Source organism: Rhinopithecus bieti, unplaced genomic scaffold (assembly GCF_001698545.2).
Source record: "Rhinopithecus bieti isolate Rb0 unplaced genomic scaffold, ASM169854v2 scaffold_4709, whole genome shotgun sequence".
NCBI lineage: Eukaryota > Metazoa > Chordata > Mammalia > Primates > Cercopithecidae > Rhinopithecus > Rhinopithecus bieti.
Window position 1 is genome coordinate 2,591,484 of NW_016805139.1, and position 15,074 is coordinate 2,606,557.

General features: G+C 34.7%; 1 protein-coding gene across 36 annotated transcripts in view; it reads right to left on the reverse strand.

The window, feature by feature from the left end:
• The window catches only part of RIMS1 (regulating synaptic membrane exocytosis 1), a 521,220-nt gene that overhangs the window by 195,167 nt on the left and 310,979 nt on the right, over nt 1-15,074 (reverse strand). For 3 of the 36 annotated variants that reach the window (XM_017871387.1, XM_017871389.1, XM_017871384.1), the window contains exon 1: nt 11,663-12,074. The exons of 30 other annotated variants lie outside the window; for them this stretch is intronic. In XM_017871387.1, coding sequence (XP_017726876.1) covers nt 11,663-11,762 — 100 coding nt within the window. In that variant the 5' untranslated portion in view covers nt 11,763-12,074. Of the gene's footprint in view, nt 1-8,372; nt 8,571-11,662; nt 12,075-15,074 lie in introns of those variants that run through there. 3 more of the 36 variants (XM_017871390.1, XM_017871386.1, XM_017871385.1) reach the window with 2 other exon arrangements.

Below are 15,074 nucleotides of genomic sequence, written 5' to 3' on the forward strand. Positions count from 1 at the left end.
ACGCCATTCTCCTGCCTCAGCCTCCCGAGTAGCTGGGACTACAGGCGCCCGCCTCGTCGCCCGGCTAGTTTTTTGTATTTTAAGCAGAGACACGGTTTCACAGTATTAGCCAGGATGGTCTCGATCTCCTGACCTCGTGATCCGCCCGTCTCGGCCTCCCAAAGTGCTGGGATTACAGGCTTGAGCCACCGAGCCCAGCCTAACTTATATTTTCTAAAACAAAACTATGAATTAATTCACACCATCAAACAACCATGCACCTGGAACACACTACATTTCTAGACAGTCCCTCTCCCCTCGCTGCCCCTACCGTTCCTTTTATTGTATTGTTCTTTATCATTACTATATCAGGGTGTTTACTATATGGATCATGGTGGTGATGATTCTGGTATTATGTGGATCATGCTGCTTCTGCTCCTGCTGATAATCTCCTCTATGAAATAACAGAAAAGAAACTTTCTTTTGGTGTTAGTATCACAAATAATTGCACTTATGCAACTGGCTTTTTTTTTTTTTTTTTGAGATGGAGTCTCGCTCTGTCACCCAGGCTGGAGTGTAGTGGCGTGATTGCGGCTCACTGCAACCTCCACCTCCCGCGTTCATGCCATTCACCTGCCTCAGCCTCTCAAGTAGCTGGAACTACAGGCGCCCACCATCACGCCTGGCTAATTTTTTGTATTTTCAGTAGAGACAGGGTTTCACTGTGTTAGCCAGGATGGTCTCGATTTCCTGACCTCGTGATCTGCCCACCTCGGCCTCCCAAAGTGCTCGGATTACAGGTGTGAGCCACCACGCCCGCTGCAACTGGCTTATTTTTATGTTAAAGATGTCGTGTATTTGTAATGAATGACACTTTTTTGTGTTGGGATATTTGTGATTAAATATGCAGCCTAATTTTCTACCCTTATTTTCCCTTACTGATCTTTTCTATGTATTTTAAATATATTTCACATGGCTACATTTTTACATTTTTGCCACTGTTGTAAATCACTTATGATATTAAAATAGGCTTTAAAATGACATTAACATAGCAATTAAAATCGGATTAAATGAATACGTACACAACACAATTTAGTATATTTATTGTAACTCTATTTTCATTAAAATGCAGTTTTCCCTCCATTAAACTCAAAATAACTTTGATTCAACAGAAAACAACAAAATGGAACTGATGTGCAGGTATTAGTTTACAGTAAATAGCAAGTTATCTTAATTTATTTGAGAGTCCTGCCAAAGGATGGGAAGTAAGTGAAAAGGTCTTCTCATCTGGCAAAAAGCAATAGAACAAAATCTGAGCTCCTAGACTTAATTCCTAGAAAAAAACACTAGGCCCTCACTCATAACTTTATAGCCACAATAATACAAGAGTTTCTTTGGTATTCGACCCCACAAAACCATTAAAGATGCACACTGTAAATGGGAAAATGGTTTGTTCAAAGAAGCACACTGACAACAACGATTATTCACAAGAAAGGGGACAGGGAAACCTAAAGAAACCAACAATAAATACACAAAAACAAACAAATCAGCTAAGAGTCTATGAGCCCTCAACGCTGTGATACTGTGTGTAGCTCTATGAACATAACTGTGTTAAAGAGTGCATGAACAGTTATATATGAACACAACTGGATTAAAGGGCAAAACATTGATGTTAAAACAATATCCATTAAGCAACAACTAAAGACATTATAGCATGTAAATTTTTATAAAAACAAGGATGAAATCCCTTACTTCCTAATTAAAAAAAAAAAGGCTGGTAAATTATAATTCTGAGATAAATTTTAATTAAAACAATGTAAACAAATAGCAACAATCATAACAATAAGCTGGTTGGCAAATATTTGGCACATCAAAAAACTCAGCTGTCAATAATAAGGGATCTAAGCTAAGTTTTTACAATTAAGTCATTATTCATCAACGCAACAAAAAGCAGAAACAGCAACTGTTTATTAAATATTGCTTCAAATTAATCATGAATTTAATTTAAAGATTAAATGCCCTGTAAATAACTCTTATCCCTTTGCATGTTCTATTTCCTGATATATTTTGAATGCAGTACAAAAAAACGGAAAAGATCAAGTGCTCTTTGCATAATATTCCCCACACAGAGTAGCTGAATTGTCTTTTAAAGATTCTTAAATCAATGTCTTTCAAGTAAGAGCAAATCAAGTGAACAAAACTATATTTTTAGAGAATTATGTAACTGAATTTGAGGAGTGGAAAAATACTGAATATCAGAGGTCAGAAAAGTCAGGAAACTCCCCATAATGCTAAAACAACAAGGTTATCTGGAAAGTCCCTAGCAGGGCAAGCGGCCATTTGTGGTTTGGTCAAAGAGTGGGAACCAATGAACAACTGACTAATGTTTAACTTTAAATGTCAGCCAATTGTAAACCTACAACTGTAAAACCCCAGTGACTCTGTAACTTGCTGTAACTTGTTTGTGTCTGACTATAAAAGACGGCTGAACACCGAGCTCGGGGTCTCTCCCTAGGATCTGATACCTAGCTGGAGGGAACCGAGTTCGAACTCGAAATAAAGCGATCCCTGCCGCTTGGCTTTGTCTCTGGACTCTGGTGGTTGCTTTCGGGTCATCGCGGGTCTGGGCATTACAAATTAAATTGTGAAATTAAGAGCTATTAGGTCAAAAAAATAAAATTGCAAACCATTAGCACTGATAAACTATTCAATAACACTAAATCTGAAAATTAAAATTACCACTTGAAAGATTACATTTATAAAAAATTAAATGGAATATTATTTTAGTAATGTTAAAAGTCAATTTTCATACTTTATAATTTTTTATAAATCCATAACAAAACGTTCCCAATTGAGATATAAGGTGACATCACTCACAAAGACAGTAAATATCTTTAACCCAGTTCTCTCAATAAAAATGTGCACATTTAAGATTGACCTAATAATGTCACCAATCTTAACAATATAGCATCATTCTATTTCACCTAATTTCTATACAAACCAACCTAAATGCTAGCTAAAATCTTACTGATCACAGTAGGATTGAGCTGGAGAAATACAGAATCCATGAGAAATACCAAATTATAGTAATAATAATAATCCCAATATGAAGAAAAAATATCATAGCTTAATTTTATCTTTTATAAAACAAGACATTATGTTATATACAGGTATACTATAAATAAAATTAAAGGCTGGTCTCCATTTTAAAATAAAGGAGCCAGTCAATAGCACCTCCTAAACTCAACCTCAGTTTCTTTTTAACTGGCAAGACCATAAGTAGCGTTTACCTTATAAATAAAATGTTTATTATTCACATTTGAAATATATTTGTAAAGAATTTGTGATAATTGTTGCAACTGTATTCTAATGGCTTAGTTTTCAAATGAGAAACTCATTACTACCCTAGGCTAGCCATTTTGCATTATTTACAGTTGAAAGGGACTAAAACACTGAAAACAACATCTGATTGGCCTTTATAATTTAAATTATTACCAAGAAGCTCTATGGTTCTATGTGTTTTTCAAAGTGATGTACTAATAGTTTCACTGAGAAAAAAAAAATCTCTCTCTCACACACACACACACACACACACACATACACACACACACACCCCAGATCTTTGGGCCTACCATAATCTCTAACATAATTATCACTGTATCACATTTTAGATCACACATATGGATGTGCACTTAGTTCACAAGTATGCAAACTGTATCCATTGCAATTTAGTTTTGTTAAACCACCCAGGAAATCTGTGGAGAATAAAGCTATTACATTTAAAGACCCTATATAGCAAACTCAAAGGGGTACAGCTTCAAGCAAAAACTTCAGAAAGATTATTCTCATTACAAACCACATGTTTCTTACCAATACTCAAAGGGTCTTTCAGATTAAATAGATGTTTTAGAGCCCCTTATTCTGTGCTTAATTTTTCCATCACTTTTATGCCTTAATTGAATAGCTCTGATTACAGTAAAATCTCATAATAACAAACCTTACATAGAGAACTCTATAACTAAATGTCTGCCTAAAATAAAACTAGCCTCTGAAATCAGGAAATCACAACATATTTGTCAAAGAAGCCTATTGTCATAAGAAACCTAGTCTCTGTCAAGCCATTCTAAACGGAAATAAGCGCAATGAACTTGCAGTCATTCCTGATGTCTTTGCTAATGTCAATGAGGGTCTAATCATCACATATTTATCTTTTGGAGATTTAAGCTTTGGGTGCATTTGTTTATGATATAAAATGGCAGAGCCCATGAAAACAGCAAATAGTAACTAAGGTTTCTTTCTTTTTTTTTTAGCAAGAGCAATTTGAAGCTGGTCTTGGGCTTATTCACTAACCATAGGGAGAAGTGGTGTACCTTTGTGTAGGCAGGACTTTTTCTACCAGTGAATGTCAAGTCCTTTTTTTGTTGTGACTTTTAAGGAAAGGATTATAAACCTGAGTTATGCAAGTCCTTTTACATGGTCCATAATTATATTTAGGGGATCCACGCACTCTTTTAAATTCTAAGTAAAATTTTGTGTGCAAAAGTATTTTTTCCCCCGAGTCCATTGCTTTCTTTATTTCTCAAAGGCCTCTGATCTCTCTCCAAATTAAGAACAAATGGTTAAAGGGACTAAAGGAATGAGTGACTCTGAGTAGGGTAGTATGATATGGACTTGCTGCTTTACCTTTAGCTCCCAGAATTATCCTCTCTTGCAGGTGCCTAGCCTCAGCAGTATGCTTTCATTAAGATCACTATTTAAGCCAGGCACTTAGGAAATCAAAAACCATACTCAGAGAAAATGAGCTTTGTGAGTACATATAGAGAGCAAGGGAATTCACCTCAAAGAGCACTTTCATGACCTATCAAGACTCTAATGAACTATATTTTTTAAAAGCCTTTAATATAGAATAGGCAAGAGAAATATTACACACAAATATACTAACATTTCTTCTCTGATGAATGCCTTAATTTCAAAGATATGTGCCAAATAGGAAAATATAGAAAATATAACAAACTTTATACAATCTAAATAAGTGATTACAGAACATAATCCTGAAATAAAAGTAAAAAAAAAAATTTAAGTGGATAAAAATGTTGTTGCAATTTGAACCTACTCAGAAGAACAAGTTTCAAGGGCTAAGCATTCTCTAGAGAGAAAAACAACAAACATTGCAGGGCTAACATCCTCTTGTAACAACAACAACAAAAACCCTCAAAGCTATTTATAAGCCTAAAATATATGACAGATGTTATAGTACTCAAATACATTTGTTAAAATTCACCAGCCATTATATCAATACGCTCCCCTTTCTGAAGTCCGTTTTGAAATTTGTTCAATGTTCACAGTTCATCATGATAAGAATTTATTTCCCAGACATTCAAGATTCATAAAAGTCACATAAAATCTTCTCTAAAACTTACTTAAATTAACTATGCAATCAAGATTTTTGGTTACATTTCTGCAAGTAATTGACCAACTCATAATATGATTCTGACGATTCCCTTCTTAAAGACAAAAGATTGGCCTACTTGAAGCAGGTTATATAAAATCTAAAACCATTTCATTAGCCTACAACTTACAGGCTTGATGATAAGTATTTAAAAGTTTTCTTGACTATTATCATAGTATAAAATAATCACGAATTCTTTCATTAATTTATCTTCTTTTATAAATTGACATGCTTCTTCCCAATCTCCCTAGCCTTAGAAAATTGAGAATGGCAAGCATTTGTTTTACCTATTAAAAGTGTTTACAGATGACCTGGAGAAGGACAGAGGACAATATATATTTGCTGTTCATTGAGATTAATTTTTGTTTTTGTTTTCCAAATGTCTTCTTCATTTCTCTAACAGAACTCTTGCCAGGAACATTCGCAGGTAATACTTCAAAATGAAAATATCTTATTCTCCTTGAAGATCTTCCTAACTATGCACTAATAAATAAATAGCAGCACCCAGTAAAATCAGAAAGTTGGAAGAGACTTGAGCAGATAAACTTCTATGGAATGGATAATCACTTTTCTAATAAAGTTATTGCCCTCATAAATATATGTGTAGAGACCATAATTCAGACTGGTTCCTCAGAAGTAGACACATACATCAATCACATTGTTTTTTCTTTTTCTTTTGTCTCTCATGTACATATGTGTGGGAGCATGAACCATCACTGCCTTAGCCTTCCTCTCATAATGGTGGGTGTCTATTATTAAGAAGAACCAGCAAGTATAAATATGAACACAAGATTCATGATCATTATAAACTGGCAATGGTTAGCTACTCTGCAAGCACACTGTTCAATTTACAATAAAATCCTTCCATTCTCACTAAAGAATGTATGTAATTAGTCTAGACTCACAAACTTCAACTAGTATTTGGTAGGCAGCAATCCGATTCAGATTTTTGCAAGTGGAAGGTGGTTACTGCTTTTCCAGTTGCCTCTGACCCTTTGGATTTTGAGCTTGCCTTCAGCAGAAAATGGACCTCTTGAAAAACATTTGCTGAGAAAAGAAGGCAGGAGCTCTCTTCAGCTGCCCTCAGCAATACACACTGAACCTGAGAAGGAGCAAGGGAGCAGTGAGGAGAGCCCTTGTCCCTGGCCAACTTTCAGAGAGCTCCAGTGTCTCTCAGGATTCAGGTCCTCATCAGGCTGCAGCACAACTGTGATGCCTATTTCCTCTCCCAAGGAATGTAGTCTTAACAGCAGGTGCCCTCGGGACACCTCAAACTTACTCAATGCCTATTTGGCAAAATAGTTACAATGAAGCCAATAAATTCACCACCTTAATTTAAAAGAGGCATATCTCAATAAATAAATAAATAAATAAATAAATAAATAAATAAATAAAATAATTTTTTTTTAAAAAAGCTCTTGGGCCCAGGGCATTAAAACATACAACAAAAACAGAAAAAACAAAACAAACAAAACAAAAACAACAAACAAAAAGCTGTATTTACCCTTCTGTATTAGGAAAACTGCATACCTTTAAACATTTAATAATTGTGTCTTTTTTCTACATGAAAATCATCAATAGATGATCTTGAACACTCAAAAGAATGTTTTGCCATTTCTACAGAGAATAACAGGAGAGTCTTTTTCCAACTGGCAGAAGGGAAACAAGGGTCAGAAGGGGTTAGTCACTAGTTACTCTTTCAACCCAAGGTCACACACCTAAATCTCTGATGCAAAAGACTACACTTCTGTTTCCTTCTTTGTGTCTTGGGCTCTCTCTTCCCCTCATCTGAACAGTTTTCCCTTTAGTCCACAGACTAAACACAGACATTTCCATGAATGTGTTCTATAATCAGGACTGTCAATTAGGAGAAACCAAACCTTGTCAGACTTTTTTCTAAACACTTGAAAAGAACAATCTATATATACTTAAATCTTTGTATTTTCAAGAAGATTAAGCTCTGACGTTTTCTAATTTTAGTGAAAGTCACTAAACAGGGAAAGTAAATCTTTGATCCATCAGAGAAGAAAAATGTATACCTTCTGAATTAATTGTATATTATATATATCTCAAGTTAAGACTTAAATGTAATACTAAAATGTATATAATTTAATGTGCACTCCAGATAAACATTTAAAACATAAAAATAACTTCATGTAATATAAGTAATCATTATAGCATCGTAAAATAACATATTTATATAAAGCAAAACATCCTTATTCTCTACTGATAGACTCTAAATGAAACATTTTAATATCTTACTCTTTTGGATAATTAAACAATAAATTCAATTAACTTTACATTTATCCATAGATTAATATAATTTAGTTTACCTGTGCTCTGAGTGCAACGTATGAAGTAGTAGAAACTGCAGAAACCCAGCAAACATAACAGTAGCATCGGAGTGGTTAACTAAATGCCACTGGCACCAAATCTTTAAATTTCAGCTAGCAATGGCAGCAAATGCACAACATAATTTAAAAAATCCACCAAAATAAAAAATTTTAAATAAAATTCCCTGTGGTCCTTGCATTCTAAATCAAAGTCAAAAAAGCCTGCAGTGTCCAACATTATACAACAGTGACACTAAACAAGGCCATAAGTGCTGCTGTCATCAAAACAGATCTCTGCAGTGTACAGATTCTCATTGATTACAGCATTAATCTATAGTGCTCTGTGCTGTACTAAAGTGGCTCCCAGAGTAGCATACACTAAAGCTCTTTTAGCTCTGCAATTAACCATTTCCTAAAACAATGCACAGAAGCTGCTACCTCCCTGCAGCCAGAGAGATGAAACGCTGTGGTCCTTAAAGCTAACACAGAAGAAAAGACTCAGGCAAATGTTCAGGAGCTCATCTTGTACCCACTGACACTCAATGCAATATCTATGGGTTAAGACGACAAGGTTGAGCAAATGCCTGACCGTCAGACCACAGAAAACTCACCTGAAATGATTTGGTTCCATTATCAATCACTGGCAATGGTCCTGCCAAGCCCTGTGTAACAGATCATTTCCTCTGCAGTTTCCCTAACTGAGGAATCTTACTCAGCTCAATGACAACAACTGGCACCAGAAAGCATAAACCAAGAGTATACAATTGATTGTTGGGAACACAGGCAAAAGCGCTTCTTCAGGCTGATCTGGTACGGCCAGCCTAGTGCTAATGGTGGCTCATCTCCAGAGGGCAAAAGGACAACCTCAAATAGGTTTTGCCAGGGAGTTGGGGACAGGAGAAGGTGGCTCGTATTTCTGATATTTTTAAAGATGCATATTTTTGATGACTGTAGATGCATAATTCACAATACAATAAATTTTTTTCTGAGACACAATAATTATCCTCTCATTGGGTCACCTACATTTTACTTCACCCATATTTTGTGTTACAGAACAACAGCAACAGTAACAACAAAATTAATTGATTTGAAATTGTTACTATCTCAATTACATTTTTAATGTAGTATAACATTCAGATTACAGAAACAGCAATGAATAATGACATACTTCTCTAATCATCTAGGGATTATTTGCTGAAAAATCAAGGTGGACTGCTTCTAGTTTGTTTTAGAAAATGAAATGGTCAAACGATAACAGAGAGAAAATGAGGAACATCTTTCATTTATTTAAAACAAATGGCACTGTGTTTACTTAAATTACATGTACTTGTCAAAAATAATTATCTCATGAGAAAAAAATTAAAATTGAACCATGGATCATCTCATTACCAAAACAACTGCAAAATATCAGCCTTAAATGAAATCACTAATTTGAACAATTTTTCTCTCTTAAAAGAACATATTTACGGTCTCATTCAGAATACGTTTTTTCTTTTTTTTTTCTTTTCTCAAACTTCCACCTATGCTTAAAGCTGGCTGTAGTCAAAACCTGACCAAGTTATTGTTGGGAAAAGCAAAAGGGAAATAAACATTAATTGAATGCTTATTAAGTGCCAGATATTATACTGTCTATTAATTTTATTTAGTTAATTTATTTCTCATAGGCATATGGAAAAATCAGTAATACTTATCCCATATTAGAGATGGGATTTAGAAAAGCTAATTAACTTGCCCAAAGTCACATGATTTATAAGCAGCAGAGCTGGAATTTGAAGTTGGCTTTGTCTGTTTTGAAAGCCACGTATGAGCTTTTCACTATACCACGGTAGTTAGGAGTTCCTGCAATTATTTTGTTGAATTACTTCAAAGTTATGTCAGTTTTTCTGCAAGTACTCGTGACTTGTTGGCGGTGCAGCGGGGCCCTATAATGATAAACTTCTATTTCCCATGTTTGGAGGTGGTGAGGATTTTCCGGAGCAGCTAATGGGGCTGAAGTCTTATACCTGCTGAACTTGAGTTGCTTCCATTATGATATGGTCATTAAGAAGACATACAGATGGCATGGTCTAGAGGTAGACCTGCTGGCCCAGCAAGTATACAGAAGAGAATCAATAGAAAACGAGTCAAAACTTTTAACAACCAATATACTCATTTTTGTCTGGTTGAAATCACTACCATATACTTTACTTTGACTAGAATTTAAGAATGCATGACTCAGGCTGGGCACGGTGGCTCACGCCTATAATATCGGCACTTTGTGAGGCTGAGGCAGGTGGATCACCTGAAATCAGGAGTTTGAAACCAGCCTGGCCAATATGGTGAAACCCCACCTCTACTAAAAATGCAAAAAATTAGCTGAGTGTGGTGGCAGGTGCCTGTAATCCTGGTTACTCGGGAGGATGAGGCAGGAGAATCGCTTAAACCCAGGAAGCAGAGGTTGCAGTGAGCCAAGATCGTGCCATTGCACACTAGCTTGGGTGACAGAAAGATTCCATCTCCCCCCCTAAAAAAATGCATGAATCATATAGGCCGATGTAGGCTTGTCAACTGAAATAAAACATTTCAATACACTGCATGTGTCTATTGTTGTGCTTGAGTTGTGAGATTTAAAAAAATATTTATTTCTCTATTCCTATTTCTTTTGTTGATTATCCAGTATGGGCTTATTTCAAATTATAAAATCATTTTAAATGTCATTAATCTAATATTTGTCCCTCATTCCATCTCATGAATTTTTATTAATTTAGTATAATTACCTTGAGTTCCCTAAAGTGCCTTGATACAAGAAAATTTATCAAATAGTAACAAATTGCATTTCTAACAGAAAATACTTAATAGACCAAAGAGGGTTTGATAACAAATTGCATTTCTAACAGAAAATACTTAATAAACCCAAACAGGGTTTATTAATCAAAATGGTATTCATGGCTTTCAAAATTGCAGAATCAAAGCAATCAATATTAGAAGAGATTAATGTTGACCTCACTCTAAAATATCCCCTCTCATTTCTGGGTACCACATACTATGAGCTTTCATGCATAGTAACAAGTGTTATTCACTGGAGCCACTGTCTAGGTAAAAGTAGGAAAAAATCTTTCTATTTTCATTTTTTAAATTCCAAAATTTATGTTAACAATATTTACTCATTAAAAATATTTCTACAACTCTTCCATCTTGAGCCATATATATCCTTTTTCTGGGTTATATATTTCACAGCCTCATACTTAGTTGTGATTCCACAGCTATCTCAAAGACCAGAAAACTGATTTCCCTTGGGAGAGAACACATAAAACCTAATATCAATTGCAATTTTGAGCTTGCTTCATATATTCCATTTGACCTTGTGCTACTGTAGTTTAGGTCAAGGCCTGCATTTGTGAAAAGGTTTTGGTTCTTTCACAAGAACCCAGGAACCATTATTTTTAAAAAGTGACACAAACTTCCTATTTTTGAATTGACATTCCACTAATGATGACTGCAATTTGTCATGTATCTCTCATTCTTTGTATGAGATAGTAAAGCATGGAACACACTGACAGAAAAGAAAACCCAAGCACAATTAAGTAACCTGCTATTTTTTTTTATTATTTTCACAGGACATTGATCTTCTCATCTTCAAATCTTTCTTGATGTGGCTATTACACAGGAATAAATCATAAATATAATTAATCATCTTAAAATCTTTAGGGTTATATTATAAACCCTACAATCTCATTTCAGAGAAACAGATTAAAGATAAAGTTGGTAACTGGAAACTTTATTCAATTAAGAACACTGTACACCTGACACACAGAGAATAGAAATATTTTGACTGGAAAATAGATACAGAAGGAGTGTTAAATAGAGATCTGGGTACAACTGGGACAAAAATAAAGTGGGATTACCATTATCTATTTCTTACCAGCAACTCCTCGTCGAGCTTCAATTGTTCTCTCTTCGGAATCAACAGACCTTACTTCTTCCCACCCTTCTGAAGAGACATGAATCCCAGGTGCGCACATGACAGCAACCTTGCAAATAAATCCAGCTTGAGAGATTTAAGCCTTGCTGTTTAAACCACTCTCTGCTGCTCAAGATCTTATCTAAGAAGAGTGTGAAGTGCCTCCTTCATCACTCTGCTTATATCATTGAACAACAGGACCAGCAGAAAATGGAAACTGAAATAAAACATTGGTGTGAGAACAAGAAAGTCTCCTTGCATGACTGACTCAGGTCACTGCAGGCACTGTGCAGTTACCCAAAGGATTGCTTGGATAAAATACTGTAGACAAGCTTCGGTGGGCCTGGTGGTGTGGGGACTGGTAGCATTTACTGAGGAGAAGCATATTGGCATCTCTGTTGGGTTTTAACCAGATCCACAGGATTCAGGAAATAAGCTCTCTGCCAGATGACACTATGCTCCTAGCCATTCCTTCTGTTTACTTATCGCCCAAATTACTCTAACTAGTGTCCTTCGTCCTGCTGTGAGCTTATTTGTGGAGAAGGCTAAATACAGGATTTTTATGACAATGAAATGGTCATTGGCCCATAGAACGATTTCTTAACATAACTCTTCTGCTTTTGTTCAGTACTATTAAAATTAATTAAATGGGAGCACTTATTATTATATCTTTGATTTATGAAGAAAAACACTTTTTTTGTTTCTTCTTGAAATATTTGAACTTAGGCTGTATTTTTAACTATTATATATTCTTTATATAATACTTACCTCTTATTACATAAACTTTTAAGGTAGGTCCTCTTTTCTATTTATTTTCTATCAGATTCAAATACATATATATGTGAATATATTATATATAGATTCCTATTATATGTGACATGGTACAAAATTAATACACATTTCTGAAATATGAAGAGCTGTACCTTCTGATAAATGAGATGCATATTCCTACTTTATGGAAAAAAATATATATTTATCTACCTTAACTGTAGTCTTTTCACTAAAACAAACAAACTAAAAATTTCACATGCAATTTTAATTTAAGCATATATTCCTGCAGGTAATTATTAATGTTTTGGATTTCAATACAGAAAATGTTGTAAATAGCAAAAATAACACAATCATCTTGCATTTACATATATTTCATACTTCCTAAATAATATTCATGTGCTTCAAAATGAATCTGAGAGGTAACAAAGATGGATAGCATTAACAAGAGAATCAACCATGTAGAGAAACAGACATGGAGTATTACCAAGACTGGTTTATCCTGGAAATGAAATTCCTAAGTCACTAACCTAAGGCTTCTACTTCACCAAACTTTCATTTTCAAATTAAACTTTGGTAGTAATATACAGCCAGAAAGTACAGATAAAACCTATTTCAATCAAATGCCAATATTTTAATGTTGAAATATTAATCACATATAATATCTTAGAAATTCCTTTTTATTCCTCCATAGTCATATTAATTCCATATGCAAAATAAATCTGATTTTCAAATCACAAATCTCCTACAAGTATCCTTTGAAGTAATAATCAATAATGTATTGATTTTCTAAGTTCTGTACACCACCAGTGTATTAGGGACAGTACTGAAGTACTATACAAAAAATGTATATATTATTTCCAAACTCTTCCAAAGTACTTTCAAAAGCTGAAAAACATCTCTACTCATCTATAGCTGACTCACTTATGTAATATCATCTGTCGCTCACAATTATACCTCGTAAAAAATGTATACTTCCATATAAACAAATATACCAATCATTTTAAAAAATGAGGATGTCTACATAATTTACTGTTGATAGGATGTAAATCTAGCATCTCATTCTTTATGGACTACAGAATGAAGACTGCCCAGGTAGAACTAACACATTACTACTGAGTTGACTGTCTAAATCTGCTGTGTGAGCCCTGCTATATTGTATTAATGTACTGGCACTTAAGAATCAATAGCAGGACAAACTCTGGACAGAAGAGGGTAAATATATTGTCTTTTAATCTGTGCATGTGGAAACTCTAGATCCTTTTAGTAATACCAAGATTCTTAATCTTTATAACCAGCAGTAGAATGTAATATTTATGAAAGGTTATGGCATAAAATTATGTTCAGGTTCACAATACCTTCTCTGAGAGGTTTTCACTGACTAAACCCAATGCACATTAATCTTTTTATTGTTTAGTATTTCCCTTTAGGTCTTCAAGGGAGAGTCAGTCTTACATAATCTTTCATTCTGTTATTTCTTCCAATTTTCACTGATCCCTGCATGCATGCATTCAAAACTTCTTTCATCTAACAAAAATTCAGAATATCAACTATACTAAGCACTGGAGTAAAAAGAAAAAATATATAGAACAGGTCTGTGCCTTAAACATTTAAATGCTATTATTATTCCCATGTTACAGATGAGGAAACCGAGGCTTAGGTATGATAAATGACATACTAAGTCAGTGGCAACATCAGAATTTGAATTCAACAAAAGCAATAATAATCAAAGTTAATATCACTTTAGTTTACCACTCCCTTAAATCTGGGGGCTCTCACCTAACATCTGGTTCAAGGCTGTGTTCTTGGCAGTTTGCGATTGAAGCAAATAAATCTGCACTAAGTAAAACATACATTATGCTATTGGCTAACGTCCTCCGTGAGAATCTAGTATAGCTCTGCCATGCCATAATCTCACAACACCGGTTTACAGAGATGTTAGCAGATGGTTTAAAATAAAAGGGCCCCAATCACATGTATTCAGGACACACTGCATATTCTAGTCTTTTCTAGAAAAGTAACAAGGCACATTACCAGAAAAGGTGGTCAGAAGTCCTGCATTGAGGACACTTTCAGCTAAAGTTAGCACTGGCTAAACTTATTTGAGCATAAACAATATTTTTGGCAACATTTACTAAGCCCGTTATTTTGCAGAAATAGTTGGAAAAATGTTTGCATTATTAATACTGAGTATTCTGATTTTTGTTAAGCTATCCTAAGGAACAAGAATGAGAGAGAGGTATTGGATCTCATTTTATAGATTAAGAGTTGATGTTCAGGACCATGTTGTTCCTTTGGGTAGTTTCTGTAATAAAAGGGACTCATGTCGTGTTCTGTCACTGTGATATCTGTGATTCTGCTACCACAAATTATCAGCTCAGCTATCCCTTTCCTGACCCTGATGGACAGCTTCTGTACCAAAGTTTCATTTATTAAACTCTACATAATCAAATGGAGGCAAATGTTTTTAGTTTTCTTTCTTTCTTTCCCTCCCTCCCTCCGTCTCTTTCTTTTTTCCTTTCTTTCCCTTTCTTTTCCTTTCTTTCTTCCTTTCTTCCTTTCTCTCCCTCTCTCTCTCTTTCTTTCTTTCTTTTTTTTTTTTTTT